The 15,363-nt window shown below is 42.3% G+C and overlaps 8 protein-coding genes and 1 non-coding gene across 9 annotated transcripts; 4 read left to right on the forward strand and 5 right to left on the reverse strand.

Moving 5' to 3' along the window:
- Positions 1-1,454: 1,454 nt before the first annotated feature.
- On the forward strand, positions 1,455-2,093 carry NCE103 (carbonate dehydratase NCE103; the record flags this gene model as incomplete). Its single annotated transcript, XM_037288340.1, has 1 exon — positions 1,455-2,093. The coding sequence occupies one exon, from the start codon at positions 1,455-1,457 to the stop codon at positions 2,091-2,093; it is 639 nt and encodes a 212-aa protein (XP_037144235.1).
- A 947-nt stretch (positions 2,094-3,040) lies between these two features.
- On the reverse strand, positions 3,041-3,667 carry HG535_0D02160 (uncharacterized protein; the record flags this gene model as incomplete). Its single annotated transcript, XM_037288341.1, has 1 exon — positions 3,041-3,667. The coding sequence occupies one exon, from the start codon at positions 3,665-3,667 to the stop codon at positions 3,041-3,043; it is 627 nt and encodes a 208-aa protein (XP_037144236.1).
- Positions 3,668-3,766: 99 nt separating this feature from the next.
- XBP1 (Xbp1p) lies at positions 3,767-5,257 on the forward strand (the record flags this gene model as incomplete). The annotated part of the gene is made up of 2 exons (XM_037288342.1): positions 3,767-3,848; positions 4,134-5,257. The coding sequence occupies 2 exons, from the start codon at positions 3,767-3,769 to the stop codon at positions 5,255-5,257; spliced, it is 1,206 nt and encodes a 401-aa protein (XP_037144237.1).
- Positions 5,258-5,448: 191 nt separating this feature from the next.
- HG535_0Dtrna4T lies at positions 5,449-5,521 on the reverse strand. Its single transcript has one exon. It is a non-coding gene; the product is annotated as a tRNA-Thr (tRNA).
- Positions 5,522-5,698: 177 nt separating this feature from the next.
- COG6 (Golgi transport complex subunit COG6) lies at positions 5,699-8,185 on the forward strand (the record flags this gene model as incomplete). The annotated part of the gene is made up of 1 exon (XM_037288343.1): positions 5,699-8,185. The coding sequence occupies one exon, from the start codon at positions 5,699-5,701 to the stop codon at positions 8,183-8,185; it is 2,487 nt and encodes an 828-aa protein (XP_037144238.1).
- Positions 8,186-8,236: 51 nt separating this feature from the next.
- DPH1 (2-(3-amino-3-carboxypropyl)histidine synthase) lies at positions 8,237-9,505 on the reverse strand (the record flags this gene model as incomplete). Its single annotated transcript, XM_037288344.1, has 1 exon — positions 8,237-9,505. The coding sequence occupies one exon, from the start codon at positions 9,503-9,505 to the stop codon at positions 8,237-8,239; it is 1,269 nt and encodes a 422-aa protein (XP_037144239.1).
- A 179-nt stretch (positions 9,506-9,684) lies between these two features.
- On the forward strand, positions 9,685-11,163 carry SHQ1 (Hsp90 cochaperone SHQ1; the record flags this gene model as incomplete). The annotated part of the gene is made up of 1 exon (XM_037288345.1): positions 9,685-11,163. The coding sequence occupies one exon, from the start codon at positions 9,685-9,687 to the stop codon at positions 11,161-11,163; it is 1,479 nt and encodes a 492-aa protein (XP_037144240.1).
- Positions 11,164-11,188: 25 nt separating this feature from the next.
- Positions 11,189-12,328, reverse strand: BOP3 (Bop3p; the record flags this gene model as incomplete). Its single annotated transcript, XM_037288346.1, has 1 exon — positions 11,189-12,328. One exon carries the CDS (start codon positions 12,326-12,328, stop codon positions 11,189-11,191), a length of 1,140 nt encoding a protein of 379 aa, XP_037144241.1.
- A 543-nt stretch (positions 12,329-12,871) lies between these two features.
- On the reverse strand, positions 12,872-13,517 carry YIP3 (Yip3p; the record flags this gene model as incomplete). Its single annotated transcript, XM_037288347.1, has 2 exons — positions 12,872-13,378; positions 13,494-13,517. 2 exons carry the CDS (start codon positions 13,515-13,517, stop codon positions 12,872-12,874), a joined length of 531 nt encoding a protein of 176 aa, XP_037144242.1.
- Between the last annotated feature and the right edge of the window lie 1,846 nt (positions 13,518-15,363).

Consider the following 15,363-nt stretch of genomic DNA (forward strand, 5'->3'; position numbering starts at 1 on the left):
AAGAGGCCAAGGAGGCGATAAGCGTTTCTTTGAAATATATAGTCGCGACAAAATTCAAATTTACAGTCCCCACTGATCGATCGTAATTATATTTACACAAAGACTGTACCTGTAGGTGCCATAACGCTAATCAGCTAGAGACTGTAGACGATTGTTCCACAGGTCCTGAAATCCTTCTTACATTTGTCCTTTTGTGGCATCGAACGCCGCCGCACTTGCTTTCCGCTCCCGGCTCCCCTGAACAAAATGCAAAAAGCTGCTTTCGGTGCATCTCACCTGAAGGAAAGAACATGGTCCGCAAGGGTGATCTTCGAGCCGTTTAAGGGACACCCCATGGCTCTCCCTTATCGCTGCTCGTGCACAAGCACAGCTACTGTAGCTGCGCTATCAATACGGTCGTGGCTCCCACTATCAGAAGCGTAAGATGCTAGTCCATCACTTCTACGGCATACTGATCCATGCTGCTCTGCGCTGATCGGAATCTCTGGTGGGTGGCCAGAAGCGTGTGAACCGATATCTCACCCTGCTGCCGCCCTGCTGGGAGCTATCAACCAGTGTCGTTTTTTTATTGCTGCACAGTGGCTCTCGTTGTGCACGGCGCAGGCCAAAAGCAGTGTACAAGTCCTGTTGAACTCAGCTTTCTCGGCGGCTAAAACAGTGGAAGGCCATTCACCGATCAATGCATGTTACACACCTCGATTGACGCCAAGCAGCGATGACTCCTTCACAGTTTCCACCACAAGTCATGACCGCTTCCGGAATGTAAATCATCATGACACTTCAAGCATTTCCAATAGAAAGTTTATTGCACCTGTAGTCAAAGATATATGTTGACGTATTCAGTACCAGTGTCGTCACGCATTATGGTGGAAACGAATGATGATCGTATGCGATCGTTTTTTCTACTCAGCCATGACAGAATATGCGTAACCCTCAGTCATGGTGACGTCAAGAGCCGTCAGGCGTGACGCCCGCACATGCATTTCACGAAACTCGAACGAGCTCTCCGGCGATACCTCGATGATCCCGTTGTCATACAGACTACGCCAGGCGGAACGAGGAGCAAAGCGAGGGGCATGGGGGCAGACAGAGGGCCGACGGAGGGGCAGAAAGCTGTTTTGTGGCATCGCGTCTCACGACATACGTCCTTCTGCATCCCGTTACAAACGGTTGAAAAAAAACAATGGCTACGCAACATGTCGTAACTCAGGTAGTGACGAAATAGTTACGAAAAAGCGTTGAAAATCTTAATCAGTACACATGTCACCGATACCTAGTCAACGACGTGACGACTTAGTGAAAATCCTTCACCTGCAAGAAGCACATGGGTATATGTATGTATATATATATATATATAAAGATGGTGGGAATCTGGGTCGCAGAGGGAGCTAGTGTTTGGCTGCTCACAACACCAAGAACCCAGCCCAACCCGACTCACTTCCCACACAACAACTATGATCAGCGACTCCCCATTCACCCTGTCACATGACTCCAAGCTAGATGACTTGCTGCAGGCGAACAAACTCTGGGCGCAGCAGATGAACCACGTACACCCAAGTCTTTTCCCGGAGTTCAACGGCAAAGGCCAGCAGCCACACACACTTTTCATTGGCTGCTCGGACTCGCGCTACAACGAGACGTGTCTAGGGGTGCTGCCGGGCGAGGTGTTCACCTGGAAAACCGTCGCAAACATATGCTCTCACAAGGACCTGTCGTTCAAGGCAACGCTGGAATTCGCAATCAGGTGTTTGAAGGTAAACAAAGTCGTTATCTGCGGGCACACCGACTGTGGTGGTATCAAGACGTGTCTAACGCACCAGCGCGAACCGCTGCGCGAGAACAAATGCGAGCACCTGCACGAGTATCTGCAGGACATCGACGACCTGTACCATGAGAACAAGTCGTCGCTGAAGCGATACACAGATTTGACCTCGCAGAGCAAATATCTATCCCAATGCAACGTCGCAAGGCAATTCAACAGAGTAATGGAAAACGAAACAGTCCAGGAAGCCGTCCAGGAAGGTATACTTGCAGTTTACGGTTTACTGTACAACGTCGACTCTGGTCTTCTCGAAAAGGTAACCAGCAACTGAAAAGGGCGTCCCCTTTTGTCCCAGGGGATTGCAGGAAAGCGGAAAAAACGAAAAGAAGCCCGCAGCGGTGCCTCGGAACAATATCTGCACGTCAAGGCAAGCCACTGTCCGAAGACGTAAGCACGGTCTTATAGATATTTATATATTCAACGGGTAGCTACATGTATATCATTCAACGAAAACAACACGAAACAGTCCAGGTGGACCAGCAAAAACTCACCGTTATTCTCACGCTTCAGTTGCAAAAAAATTCTCTGAGAGTATTACTACTAGTGATCTATGAGAGAGAGCCTCAAGTCCCTCCAGGAATTAGTCCTGCACTTGACACCGTGCGCCGGCATACAGAGATGTTTCTGTATGCACCACAGCGCCGGACAAATCGACTAAAACGATAATCACCTTGTTTTGTTAGATACAACGCGGTTCATGCATTTACCTGTTCATGCATTTACCTGTTTTGTTCTCCCAGCGAGGCACGGAAGCCTGCAGCAGCTTCATTCCATACCTTGAAATAAGATGTTGCGCATATTAAGTCTTAATTCGAACAGCAGACTCGACAGATGATGTGCAGACTTGCTACTTAAACCTTTGCTGATAAAATAAGGGGACAGAAAGGGAGGAATCCTTTCGTGGACAACGGTAATTAACAACATGCAAGAAATGTTTGAGAGAGCTTAGGATTTTCATTGCATAAAATTGTATTGACTTGTGCACGGATTAGTAGTAGCGCATATTTATTCCTCATTCACACATTCCACAATCGTCGCTTTCCTATCTTATGAAATCATATAATGTTCTCAATAAGAAAAGCCCAATACAAGCTCTTCCGTCTGGTCTACTTTTCTTTTCAAAGTTTTTTCTTTTACAATGCGGGTTTCAAGGGATGGTGAGAACGAAAGTTTAAAGGCCACTTTTCTAACTAAGGGATGCTCTGGACTTGCAAAGTTTTATTGTATTGTATATAAACTTGAAGGGAGGATATTGGTGAAGTGAGTTTTGAGTGAATTTTTTGCCACATTTCTTGATATCATTTTTTTGCTACCAACAATCAAGGCGCTGTTTGGAGGATGGCGTTGGTTCAGGACAACGGAACGCCGCGATTCCCAGTGCATCATGTGAATCTCGATGAGGTGGTTCTTTCGGACAGCCCGCTCGATGATTACCAGAGGTTGTATTTTGGAAGTTTGGGGAGCGACGAGGGCGAGGGCCATTACAAGACAAAAATAGCTACGTACAAGTCTAATATAGCGGAGTCGTTTGCGAATCCGCTCAAGGTCTCGGAGGAGACGGTGCGGCACCAGGCTAAACAGAGTGTTCTCAATTGCTTTGAGTATCAATTGCCGGACGTGTTGACGTCGAAGGAGACGGCTGCTACAGAGTTCGAGAAGCTTTCCGCGACTCGAAGAAAAAACCTGCAGCTGGACCGATATCCGCAGCAGGTGCTGAAGGTGGTAGTCATAAAGGATGGCGATGCTTCGAACGAGGATGTTCATGTGGTGGACCCGGAGGATGTGTCTGCGACACTGACGAAGAACCAGCAGTTCAAAATGCGTAAATTGGACCATAATTTGCATAATAACGATAAATTAATCAATCCGAACAACTGCATTCTTTGGACCAGAGATTCTGGTTATGTCTTCCTTACAGGTATATGGAGACTGTACCAGGATGTTATGCGTGGGCTGATTCATGTGCCGCGAACGGGACAAGAGGAGCATGATCATTCCTTGCAGGATTCGTGCCTGAGAAGTTTGGGTATGATCATTGACTATGCGCTGTACGAAAACCCAAAGGATGTGACGTCGCCAACTTCGAGTACTGGCTTTTCAGACAGAAGAAGGAGACGTTCATCGCTGGCCAACGAGACTAACTTTGCCACTCCGCCGTCTAGCAACTCGAACGGGCAATCTCAGACTCATCCTCCATTTTCAGCTCAATCCCAGCCCCTAGCGCAGACCCAGCTTCCACCTCAGTCGCAGTCGGGTGACAGCTCTGGTAGTGCAGGTCACCCTGTCAGCGCAGGTGGTTCAGGCAATGCAGGTTCATTCTCAACTGCGTATACAGACTTGCATTGGAACAATCTTGTTAGAGATCTGAAGAGTCAAATGTTAGAAATGTACAAAGACTATCTAATCGATGAGAAAGGTCTTGGAAGAAATGAAGTTGAAGATTTATCTATAACAGATATAATAAAGAGAATTAGAGGTGGTTATATTAAGATTCAAGGCACCTGGCTACCTTTGGAAATTGCCAAACTACTATGTGCCAGATTTTGTTTCCCCATACGGTACCTTTTAGTGCCGATATTTGGCGAGCAGTTTCCCGAAGAATGTGAGACCATGTTTAATAATATTCATAAGCAAGTTGGCAGTAATTTGACTACAATTAATCAAACATCTTACCTGTCACCAAATCCCTGGATGGACGTGAATTCTTCTGTCATGTCACCCATTAATCAATATGCTTTTATGCCCACCCAAAAGAGAAAAAAAAAGAATGACTATGCAGCTGCAAGAAAAAAATTACTACCTAATTATGTGGCGGTTCCGGAAGTGAAACATTTTGTGAACAAATCACCTTCTCCTTCGTTTTCGAGAAGAAATAGTACCATGTCTTGGGGCCCTGAATCGAGCCATTTCATGATGAGGAAGTGCTCGAATGAAAACTTGCCCCCAATAAGTACTATTATGGATACTCTTTCCCAGCAAATATTGCCGGTCCCTGTGAATGATAGCTATAACTATAACCAAAGTCAATACCAATATCAAACACCACATAACGTTTCCATAAATGGTTCGACATTTACGCCTCACCAGCAGGTTTTTTCCGAACCCACTGTACAAACGCTGTCGCATCTTGCAACTTTTTATACCACGAATGGACATAGATACTCATATCCTGGTAATGTGTATCTTTCGAATCAAAAGCAATCGCCAATAATGGAGAATTTTTCAAATGATTATTTTGCACCAAAATCGAATCAAGCGTCGTATGCTCCAACCCACGATTACTCAGCGTGGAATAATATATACTCTACAGAAAGAAGTGCAGAATACTGGCTACCGAAAACGAATAATGATTATTCGAAGGTTCAGAATTCGCAACGAAATGAAAGTGTTAAATACCCTGCTACAAACCAAGGACCATTCAGCGAAAGTCGCTGAAATAAGAAGAGCATTGAATTTATCTACGTTAACTATTACGTAGTTTGTAATTTTATTCTTTCCATGTCTTACGACATATATATGATGACGCAAAAGCGTCAGAACCTCTTCTTTTTGATAATAGTCTGGACGACAACTTCTAAACAATTTACCTTATCCCGGCGTTCAAAAAGAATGTTTTTTTCAAAAAATGCTTCCAACCAGAGTCGAACTGATGATCTCCACATTACTAGTGTGGCGCCTTACCAACTTGGCCATAGAAGCTTACTCTAAGCTAGTTTGTCTAATTGCAACATCGATTGTTACCGGTTTGAATGGGGATGGTCTGGTTTTTTGAACAAGCAGAGACATCGTGCAAAATAGTGCCTGATATGTCAACTTCTGCATAAAACCAAGATACAAACTATGCATTATAATATTAAACGCTAATGTCTAGCTGGAATGGATTTCATTGATTACGAGTCCTTTGCTGTAATAGATCAGTCAAGCGGGGAAGATGCAACTAACTCTTTACCCGAACCCTCGTCAACCCTCAACATATCGTCATTTCGAGAAGAATCTAAGACTCAACAAGACGAATTCAAGTTGCCTTACTTTCTGAATAATGGGACTGCAGATGAAAATGGTAAGAAGTCAAGCTTATATGACAAAATGGCGGTATATGCCAATTTGTCGATAGAATCATTGAATCTTAATGAACCAAAAACAAGCAAAAAAGAGCAACCTGTGGATACTGTACCTCAATTCAATGAACCAACAAAAGCTGCTTTGCCTAGTTCTGGTATTTCTGATTTTCTTTCAGGCAAGAGTTCTAAGACTACAGATGCAGCCAATATGGTTTTATCTAGAAAACTCTCGAACGTCTTGACTGATTATATTTTGACTAATTATAAGAGTCGAACTCAATTGAGAAAATCTCTAGACTTTTTGGAAGAAAATGAAGACCAGTTGCCTTTTGATACAGAAAAGCTAATAGATTCAGGCTACATCGGGACATTAGCAAGGAGAAGTCTTCGGAGTGACATCGAAAATGAGCTTTTGAAGGAGCATCTTATTGTACTGGAGGAATTTAGGCCTATAGTGAGAAGGATCAAGCGTTTTTCGAGCTCTGTCGAAACTATAAGAGTTGCTGGCGATGATATTCTCAAAGACAACGAATCGGTTGACGAGGACGAAGCTAGTGTCATGAATGAGTTAACTTCTTTGCATACAAACTTGAGTTCTTTACGCCTGAAGAAAAGTTTGTTAGTATCTTTGCAGAAACTTTTCTCTTTGACGCAAGTTGAGGACGACGTTATTTTTAACGGAACTGTCGATTTGGAATTTTTTAGAGTCGCTGACAAAGTATTGTCTATAAAAAAGCACGCAACCTATTTGTTATCCCTTCCTGATGCTAAGGCGGGTACCTCCTTGATAAACAAGCTCAACAACACTTTGAAATCTATCAACAACAAGGTATACAACTACTTAGTTGACTTTATCTATCACTACGAGTCTAGTTCTAATTATTATGGTGAAAAGACTCTTGAAGTGAATACAAAAAAATTAAATGTTTTCCGAAAGGGTCTTATTTATTTGACAAATGATTTGGAGTATTTCAACGAGTTCTTGAAAAAAGTCACCACTGTTAGATCAAAGATCGTTTTGGATGAGTTCCTGTCTGTATTTGACTACGACCCTAAAGATTCTTTACCCATAGCAATTTCAGCGCATGACCCATTACGCTATATTGGTGATGTTTTAGCAAGTGTTCATTCCTCAATTGCCAATGAAGCCGATTTTGTGAAATCATTGTTTCAGTTCCAAGTCACACAGTTGGAAGCTGGATCGGAAACAACAAAATTACAAAACGAAGAATATTTGGATTCTCTCGATGTAAAGCTTTTAAATCAAATTGTTCAATCCCTTTCAAATTCTTGTAGAATTAGAATAGAGCAGATTGTCAGATTTGAGGAGAACCCTGTTACCAACCTCGAAATTGTGAGGCTCTTGAAGTTGTACCAGATTATGTTTGAGAGAAAAGGAATAAATGCTCAAAGTTCAATCATCTCGAGTCTTAAAATGCTTGAAGTCCTTTCTAAGGAGAAAATTACAAACTCGTTTACAAAAATTATCGATGGTATATCGGCTATAGGTAATGAAAACAACGATACCATGCCTCCTGAATGGCTCGCTGACTATATCAGTAGACTGGTAGAATTTTTTGAAGCATATGAAAGGGGTAAAGATTCTGACTCCAATGAGAATGATGCGCTTGCCAGTGCATCATTTCTTAAAAAGGCTGTGGAGGATCCAATTCAAAACAAACTTTCAAAAATGATACAAAATGAATTTCCTACAGCAAGAAAAAATGAAGAAGTTAGATCTTCATTACTTACTATGCAAATCAACTGTTTCGATCTGATAAAATCTAGGTTGCAACCGTTTTCTACAACTATATTCGCGCAAAACGAGGAAACATCAGCAATTTACCAAAAAATCACGGATAAATTACAGCAATTTATTAATCGCATGCTGGAGCTTCAAAACAAGCTTCTTTTCGAAAATAGCGGATTAGAGCTTTATTACAACTTATTGAATATGATCTTTCCTATAAGCTCTATCCAGGATGAATTGGATTATGACATGTACTTATCGCTTTCTGACAACGCATTAATGGAACTTGATACAATAATGAATAAGGTACATGCTAAGCTAACTGATTATCTTCCCCAAGCGCTTACGGACCTGCAGGAGAATTTATTATTCAGATTAACTTCTCCTTCTATCGCTGATGAAATCTCAGAGACCTGCTTTGAGAATCTCTTTAAATTTTACATTAATTTCAGAAGGATTTTGATGCATCTCTACCCTGATAGAAAGGAAAAAATAACCAGCATCCTAAACTTTACCGAGGAAGAATTCAAAACATTGATAGGGCTAAATTGATTATGTAAAAATAGCTTTTATCCCAATTTTTATGAACAGCTTAATTTTGTATTATGTATTGATTTGACCTTCATGAACAGGATTTTGACCTCTTCCATATCCTTTGCTTTCGTAATAATCCATCGGATAATATTTATCGGTGAACATTACATCTTTTTGTAGCAAAACATTGGCTTCGTATGGGGTCAATAAGGGTTTGCTGAATGCGTAACCCCAGTCAATAGACAATCGAGGGCACGCAACTTGGACAAAAACATCAATATCATCAAACATTGCGAGTTTCTGAGGAAAAATTTCGCTTAATATTATTTTAACGACTTTTTTACCGGAATCTTTTAATGAGTTCTCTAGCTTTTCTAAAGTTGCCAAATTTCCTTGTCTACCGAGAGCACCTAGGATTAATCCAAAAGTCTTTCCATGTCGTGCTGCATTGATCGCTTCAGATCTGAGTTCTACAAGTCTCTTTTGGTCATAGTATTCGCGAGTGAACTTTCTACTGTAAGGATCGTATCTGAAAGCCGGAATTTCAGGATTGTGGATCATTGACGATTCTAAATGAAATCTTCCATCCCCAATATATACCATAGCATCTGTTTGTTTCTTATCCAATCTTTGAGATGTACAACCCAAAACCTCACCCTTCGACAAAGGTCTAGTTTGCGGAGGAATGATGTATAACATATGGCCATCGTCATTGAGTAGTTTATCTTTTATGCTATGGATGGCTGGGTTGAATTGAATGGTTCCAAAAGTTGCTAAGCGTTCACCCTTAGCAAAATTCCTTTGTAAAGTCTTTATTATATGGTCTTCATTAATATTTATGGTTACGAACACATAGAGCACTTTAATTGAAGTGATATCTATAGGCACTAAACAGGAGTGTGCGTAATGTACCAAAAAATCACAATCTAATGCACGCGCTGTATAATCATCAATGCAACATGCACCATAGGAAACATCCCCCATTACAACAGTTTCACAATTACAAAACTGCTCCAATATGTCACTTATAACCAAAGAGTACATCAGAAGACCTTCCGGCATTTGTAGCGCTACTCGTTTCGCAGAGTGCTTTTTGATATTCCAAATGGTCTTGTGCACCTCGAAGTTATAGTTTGGCGGTAATAATTTAACACTTTCATTGAGCTCCTTGTCATTTAAAATTTCATCTGGTATATGATTGATAGCTCTCGTAGCATTGATTCTGGTTCTTGGTCTATGAACTACCGCAGATTTGTCATTACCTGAGGAAGAGTTAGAATAATCATCTTTTTTGATGCCAACGAATCTTCTCCTGGCAGTTTTAGTCACTTCGGCCATCCTAGTTGTGCAGTCTGTGTAAACGCACAGGTCTTCATCGGCTACAAGAAACTTGAGTATATTTTTTTAATAGCCATAACAAATTTTTCAATTTTAGAAGGTCCGTCCTGTCCGTAAGTTAAAAAATCGATGAGCATCTTACAGAGAATGTTGATGAAATAAAACCAAAACGACCAAAGATGTTGACACCCAAGTTTGAAGTAACTCAGGATGATGAATTTGTGTTTGTGACTGTTATAATATCCAGTATACGTTTCAATGCTGCCGGTCTTGAAATGGTAGTGAACGACAATGTGTTCGTTTTTCACTTGTCTCCCTACTATCTGAGGTTAAGATTCCCATATAACATTGTTGATGATGAAAGATCGACCGCAAAGTATCAAGCAGGCAATGAAACCATCAAAATTCAACTACCGAAGGAGGAGAAGGGTAAGTTCTTCGAAGATTTAGATGTGCCCACGAAATTGCTGGCACGCCAAGGCGATTTGATTGGTGCTGATACAATTGACGAGAACAAAAAAGAGGCCACTGGGCCACTTATTCAGGAAATTGACGTTACACCTAAAACTTTGGAGGTTGAGAATATTCAATCAGTGGGAGAAGCATTCAATTGGGAAATCGAGCAGACGCCACATGATGTCGCAGATGGTTTGTTAGCTATAAAGTATGGATTTGAAAATCAATATAATAGTATAATACAAGTATCAGTATCAAATGGGAACGACATTAATGAATTAAATGATCCGGAACATACCTCAGCCAACGATCGCGTTGAAGAGCGACTACAGAAAGAAAACTTGAAGTTTGATCCTGAATACTACGTCTCTGAATATATGATTTTTAAACACGAATCACCAGAAGATCTAGAAATCAATGGAATACAGGAGATATTAAAATACACACCACCTGTGGTTAAGGAGTACTTAAAATGGTATAAAAAGAGTAATGAAGATGATAAAGCTATGCCAGTTGAATTTACAGAAAAGGAGCAAAATCAAATGCATGAAAATATACCGCGTAAAGAATATTTAGTTAGTGATGCCAAAAGATTGTACATTACTATTTTGAGCTTACTTTTTGCACACGTTTTCACTCTCTTAGAAACTGAGGGTACCCAAAATCCAGAGATACCGTGGACGATCGGAAAGCTAACACCACAAATATCATCTTTGGATCAACAACTTTTAACTGACGATGCAATCAAATATCATTCAATAATAAAAGCTGCCATTGTGACAGGTATTAGAAGATCATTAAGTTATCCACTTCATAGGAACTATGAGTTGTCTTTGAAGGCATGGACTTTTGTATACTACCTTCTTCGTGGTGGTAAAAGGTTGGTCATTAAGTGTTTGCTGAATATTCATGAAGTGTTTAGGTATCATGACGTCTATTACGTCTATAATAAAATGTTATTGGATGACCTATGCTCGTGGTTCATATCGCAGGGAAATGAAACCGTCATTAAAAGTCTCGCGATAGAAACGAAGAAGGAGATTGATCTACTAACCAAAGAAGACATCGGCTTTGAATGCATGTCAGATTTCAATCCTGAAACGGGGGAACCAATTTGGGAAAACATGACAATAAAAGAAATGGAAATTTTGGCAGAAATTCAATACCAAGAGTCTCAGTTGGCGTCTGATCAACAATCGTGAAATATTTATATATTGCATTTTTCCTTTAAGAATTGTTCAACAACTTTGCAACGGGATTAAGAGCTTTGATATCGGTAGAATCGGAGGCTTTGCGCACAGGACTTTCATTTCTACTGCTACTTTCACTGCATGTTTTTTCATCGTATTCGTGATGTTTTTCGTGACTTGATCTTCCTTGCATATCTCGCTGTTTCGCCTCATCTATAACATTCAAATCTATCACACCAAATGAGGAAGCAGATCTTGTTCTTCTATGTTTCTTGGCTACGCCGGAAGGTTTCCGTAGCGTCGTAGCGTTAGTATTACCATTGCTAGGTGCGTGGCTTTTGTTGTTTGACGTTGTGGTAGTGTGAGAACTGCTGAACGTCAAAGCTTGTGGGTTAGATGTGGACGCTGTAGTGGGTATGGTCGATTGAGTACTACTATTTTCCGCATCTTCCTTGTTGAAACTTAATATTGAAGTCATTCCGGAAGGTATCGTAGCATTATATAACTTTGTAATGGGCAGCGAAAGGTTGCGATTGTGGTACGTTGATTTCCTAGAAAACGGCGACTCCGCTGTATGATTGTCTTCTTCTTTTATTACGATAGAGTCGTTCAAAGCTGCAACGGCTGACGCGCCAATCCTTGCAGGTGAATTAGTTCTCCAGCTCGAAAGCTCCCTGGAGCTGTTAGTCAGTGATACAGGTCTCGGTAGCAGATTACTCCCGGCAGGAGGGAACCTATAGCTGAGGGGCTGTCTGCTCAGAGAGTCTGCGCCTCCAGATCCTGACTCTAGTGAGCTAGATCGGCCATTTTTAGTCGCATTTCGCGACAGTGGAGGAGCCGAAGGCGTCGGATTCGTCCCAGCACCGCTCTTCGCTACCGCAGGTACCGCAGGTACGTGAGAGGACTCTGCACTAAACAGCCTGCTTATCTCCTGCGAGGGAACGCCCAGGTCCCTCGCCAGTTTGAACAGCTCGATCGACCTGTTTATATTCTCCAGTCTGTAGTACTGCTGCTTCGTCCTCTCCTGCTCAACTTTGTAGTCCAGAGCCCTCTCAATCGCTCTCTCGCTTATGTCGCTGTCCTTCAGCTTCGTCCCGAACAAGACCTCCATCAGCGACTTGGGTTGCTGCTGCTGCTCGTCATCCATTGGCGAGTTTGAGTTGTTTGGCGTGTTCATCTAGAAAAAAATAAAAAAAGGAAAGAAAACGAAACTCTTGTCCATTTGTTCCACCTTATCTTCCACCTCAAACCGAACTTCCACAGCTCCGTAATTCTGCTAGCACAGTTGTTGTTTAGATCTTTCAACCCACCCTACGCATCTGCTCCAGAGTCACAACTTCTTGAACTAAAAAACCTGGGCTCAAAAATAAATATATATTGCTTGACCGGGAGCATCCTTCCAAATTTTGCATAGAACGAATATTCCGAAGCCTACAAGTGCAATTTAGATCGAAGATGTGCCCCTTCGGGAAATATTCCAAACTAGTACTAAGGAACCGTTTTGTGCGATTTTAATGAAAATTACTCACGAAATAACACAGCCAGCAATTCCCGACAACGATATTTGGCATGGCATGCCCAAACAAGGACGACAGCAATTGTAAGAAATGACGGTAAAAAAATGTTTCTTGTAAAATTTGTATTCTATGTAAAGCGGGTACTGCTGAATATATAGTGCCCTCAGTAGACAGGAAAATAGCGGGCCAGCTGTACTGGCGAGTTATACCGTCTCTTCTTCGAACACGGTCTCGATTGGCTTTTCCATAAAGGAGGCGTGGCCGAATACAGTAACGGCAGAGGCACCGATCAACCACAGCAAGGTCGAAATGGGCGATGCCAAGAACCCTAGCGGGATGGCTACAAACATGACGGCTGTGTAGAGCTGGTTGGTCTTGAGTGTGCCGAAGGGGGTGACTAGGTCTTGGCCGTTCAACTTGTTGATACCAGCGAGACTGAGAAACACAAAGACGATGACGAAGAGCAGCAGCGGCTTGGTCAACAAAGTGTAGATACTCAGCAACGCGATGATGGCAGCGTAGTTGGTCGAGTAGTACTTCAAGTTGTATGAAACGCGAGACTGCAAGTCAGCGAAATTCTGCGGCTTGGAGACGTTCTTGACATTGAAAAACTCCTGTGGAGGACGAATCGAGGACAATCTGCTTTGTATGTTGTTGAACTCGCTCTTGATCTTGTCCATGGACAGGTTCTCGGTGAAACGGGACACTTGCTGCAAGCACTCAAGTTAGTAAAAATACGTTCGCTTTCATCATTGCCATTGCGATCACTGGGGCTACCACGCAGCTTGGTGCTGCTGGACGACGGGACGAAGTGCGACTACATACTGCTAGCGTACCTAGTTGGTTCATTTTCGGCCTGTTTCAGTGCGGGAGATCTAAAGTTGTTGTATATTTTCGATCATGCTCTCTCATATGTTATGTTTACTTGTTTACGCCATTGTACCAGTTCGTGGCATTAACGCGATCTATGCACACGAAAGGTGTCCAAAAAATTTGTTTTTCGGGCGGGGCTCTGCTGAAAAACGGCATTCTTCGCCCTTTCAGCTTATAGCTATAATATAAAAGAATATACAGAGCTACGGGACGTTGGGAAACTTGAATCTCAGTAGCGAGTTAGAAAGTTTCCAACTCATAGCTGGATGGTCGTCTGGCGTTCAGCGGCGTTAGCGCAAGCTGACTCGCCTAAGGCGCTGTCCAGCCTCGGATGACCCAAACGGCACTACTTGCCATCGCTTATTTAGTGGAGCTATTCTTGTATCTTTCGTAAAAGTCTCACGTAACAGCATAGCCAGATGATGCAACAATGCCGGATACCGTGAATATGATTTGCAACTGCTAGATATTGCGTAGATATTGCAGTTTCGAGGGCAACTCCATTGCCTCTTGGGCTCGGCAGCCTGAGAGCCTAAAGCATCAGAACGCATGAGCTGTTTAACTTTCCATGCAGAGCAGCTGGAAACAATAGCATGTGAAGTCGAGGGATATCTTGGGCTGTGTGGGATGGTTGTTTTCAGGCTATGTGCCAACCGAGTAGCCTCTTTTCAGATGGACAACCAGCATTTATATATTTGCAACAAACAGCGAGTTGAACCGAAAGCACTCTCGTATTGTTGGGATGGTTGCCATGTAGGTGCTTCAGACTCACAGATGGCTGCCGCGAAGCATGTTAAGGGGAGGTATGGATACGTGAATGCAAACAATACTTCAATTGCACTGTATAATCTGATGAATCAGTCACTTACGAGCTTTGATCACGGCTTTTCATGCAACAAAACAATTATATCAACTTGGGCAATCAGTAGGAGGACATACAGACACGATACATTGATACATTGATACATTGATCCATTGTTGTCTTGACAGTCCACAAAAGGTGCAGTTTACTGAGAAAGAGCAGTGGAAAATGGAACACACTGGCGTACAACATCATTTTTGCGTCAGATGGCGTAGAAATAGCTCCAATATGGCACTGAGTTGTTACTTAAAACGCAACCTCATGAAGCTCAAGAAATACAACAAACATCTTTAACGTGCAGAGTCCCGGTGTACCATTAAAAAGCTGCATTTCCTGGTTGAAAACATTGGCCGTTGGTTAAGAACACTTGTTGTAGTTCCTGTTTGTAACTGCTACAAACATGGCGCGCGGGAAACGACTGGCGGCTAAACGACATAATCAACAGAAATACCAACTAACAGAAACTAATACGAAACACGTTTGAACATTTGAACAATGACACATGAGTACGAGTATAGCTTTGTTATCGGAAGTGTCCCTTGGCCGGAAAACAGCGAGCCCAAAACGAGCTGCCATTTCAGTAACACAGAAACAAGTCCCAGCAGATCGTGCACTATGAACACTGAGGCCATAATCGCGCCAAACGCTAGAACAGTAAGGAAGCACAAAAATACTACAGAAGATACGGGCAGATCCTTCAGATGTTGCAGACTTCTGCTTATCCTATCCTGTGATGGCTTCCGTTTCTGCTTTTGTGTCAATCCTACATGCCATTTGCTCCAACCCCGTCTAATAGGTCTCACGCTCTCCCGCTTCGTTAACCATATGCTTCTGATACTCATCCAACTACCTGATCAGTGTTGTAATTGGGTATCAGCGTTCATGACCCTCATCTTCCCTGCTGCTTATAACGCTGCCCCATTAATTTGAATGGCTGGCTTATCAAAATAGTCACCCGGC

The sequence above is a fragment of the Zygotorulaspora mrakii genome, chromosome 4 (assembly GCF_013402915.1).
Source record: "Zygotorulaspora mrakii chromosome 4, complete sequence".
In the NCBI taxonomy this organism is placed as follows: domain Eukaryota; kingdom Fungi; phylum Ascomycota; class Saccharomycetes; order Saccharomycetales; family Saccharomycetaceae; genus Zygotorulaspora; species Zygotorulaspora mrakii.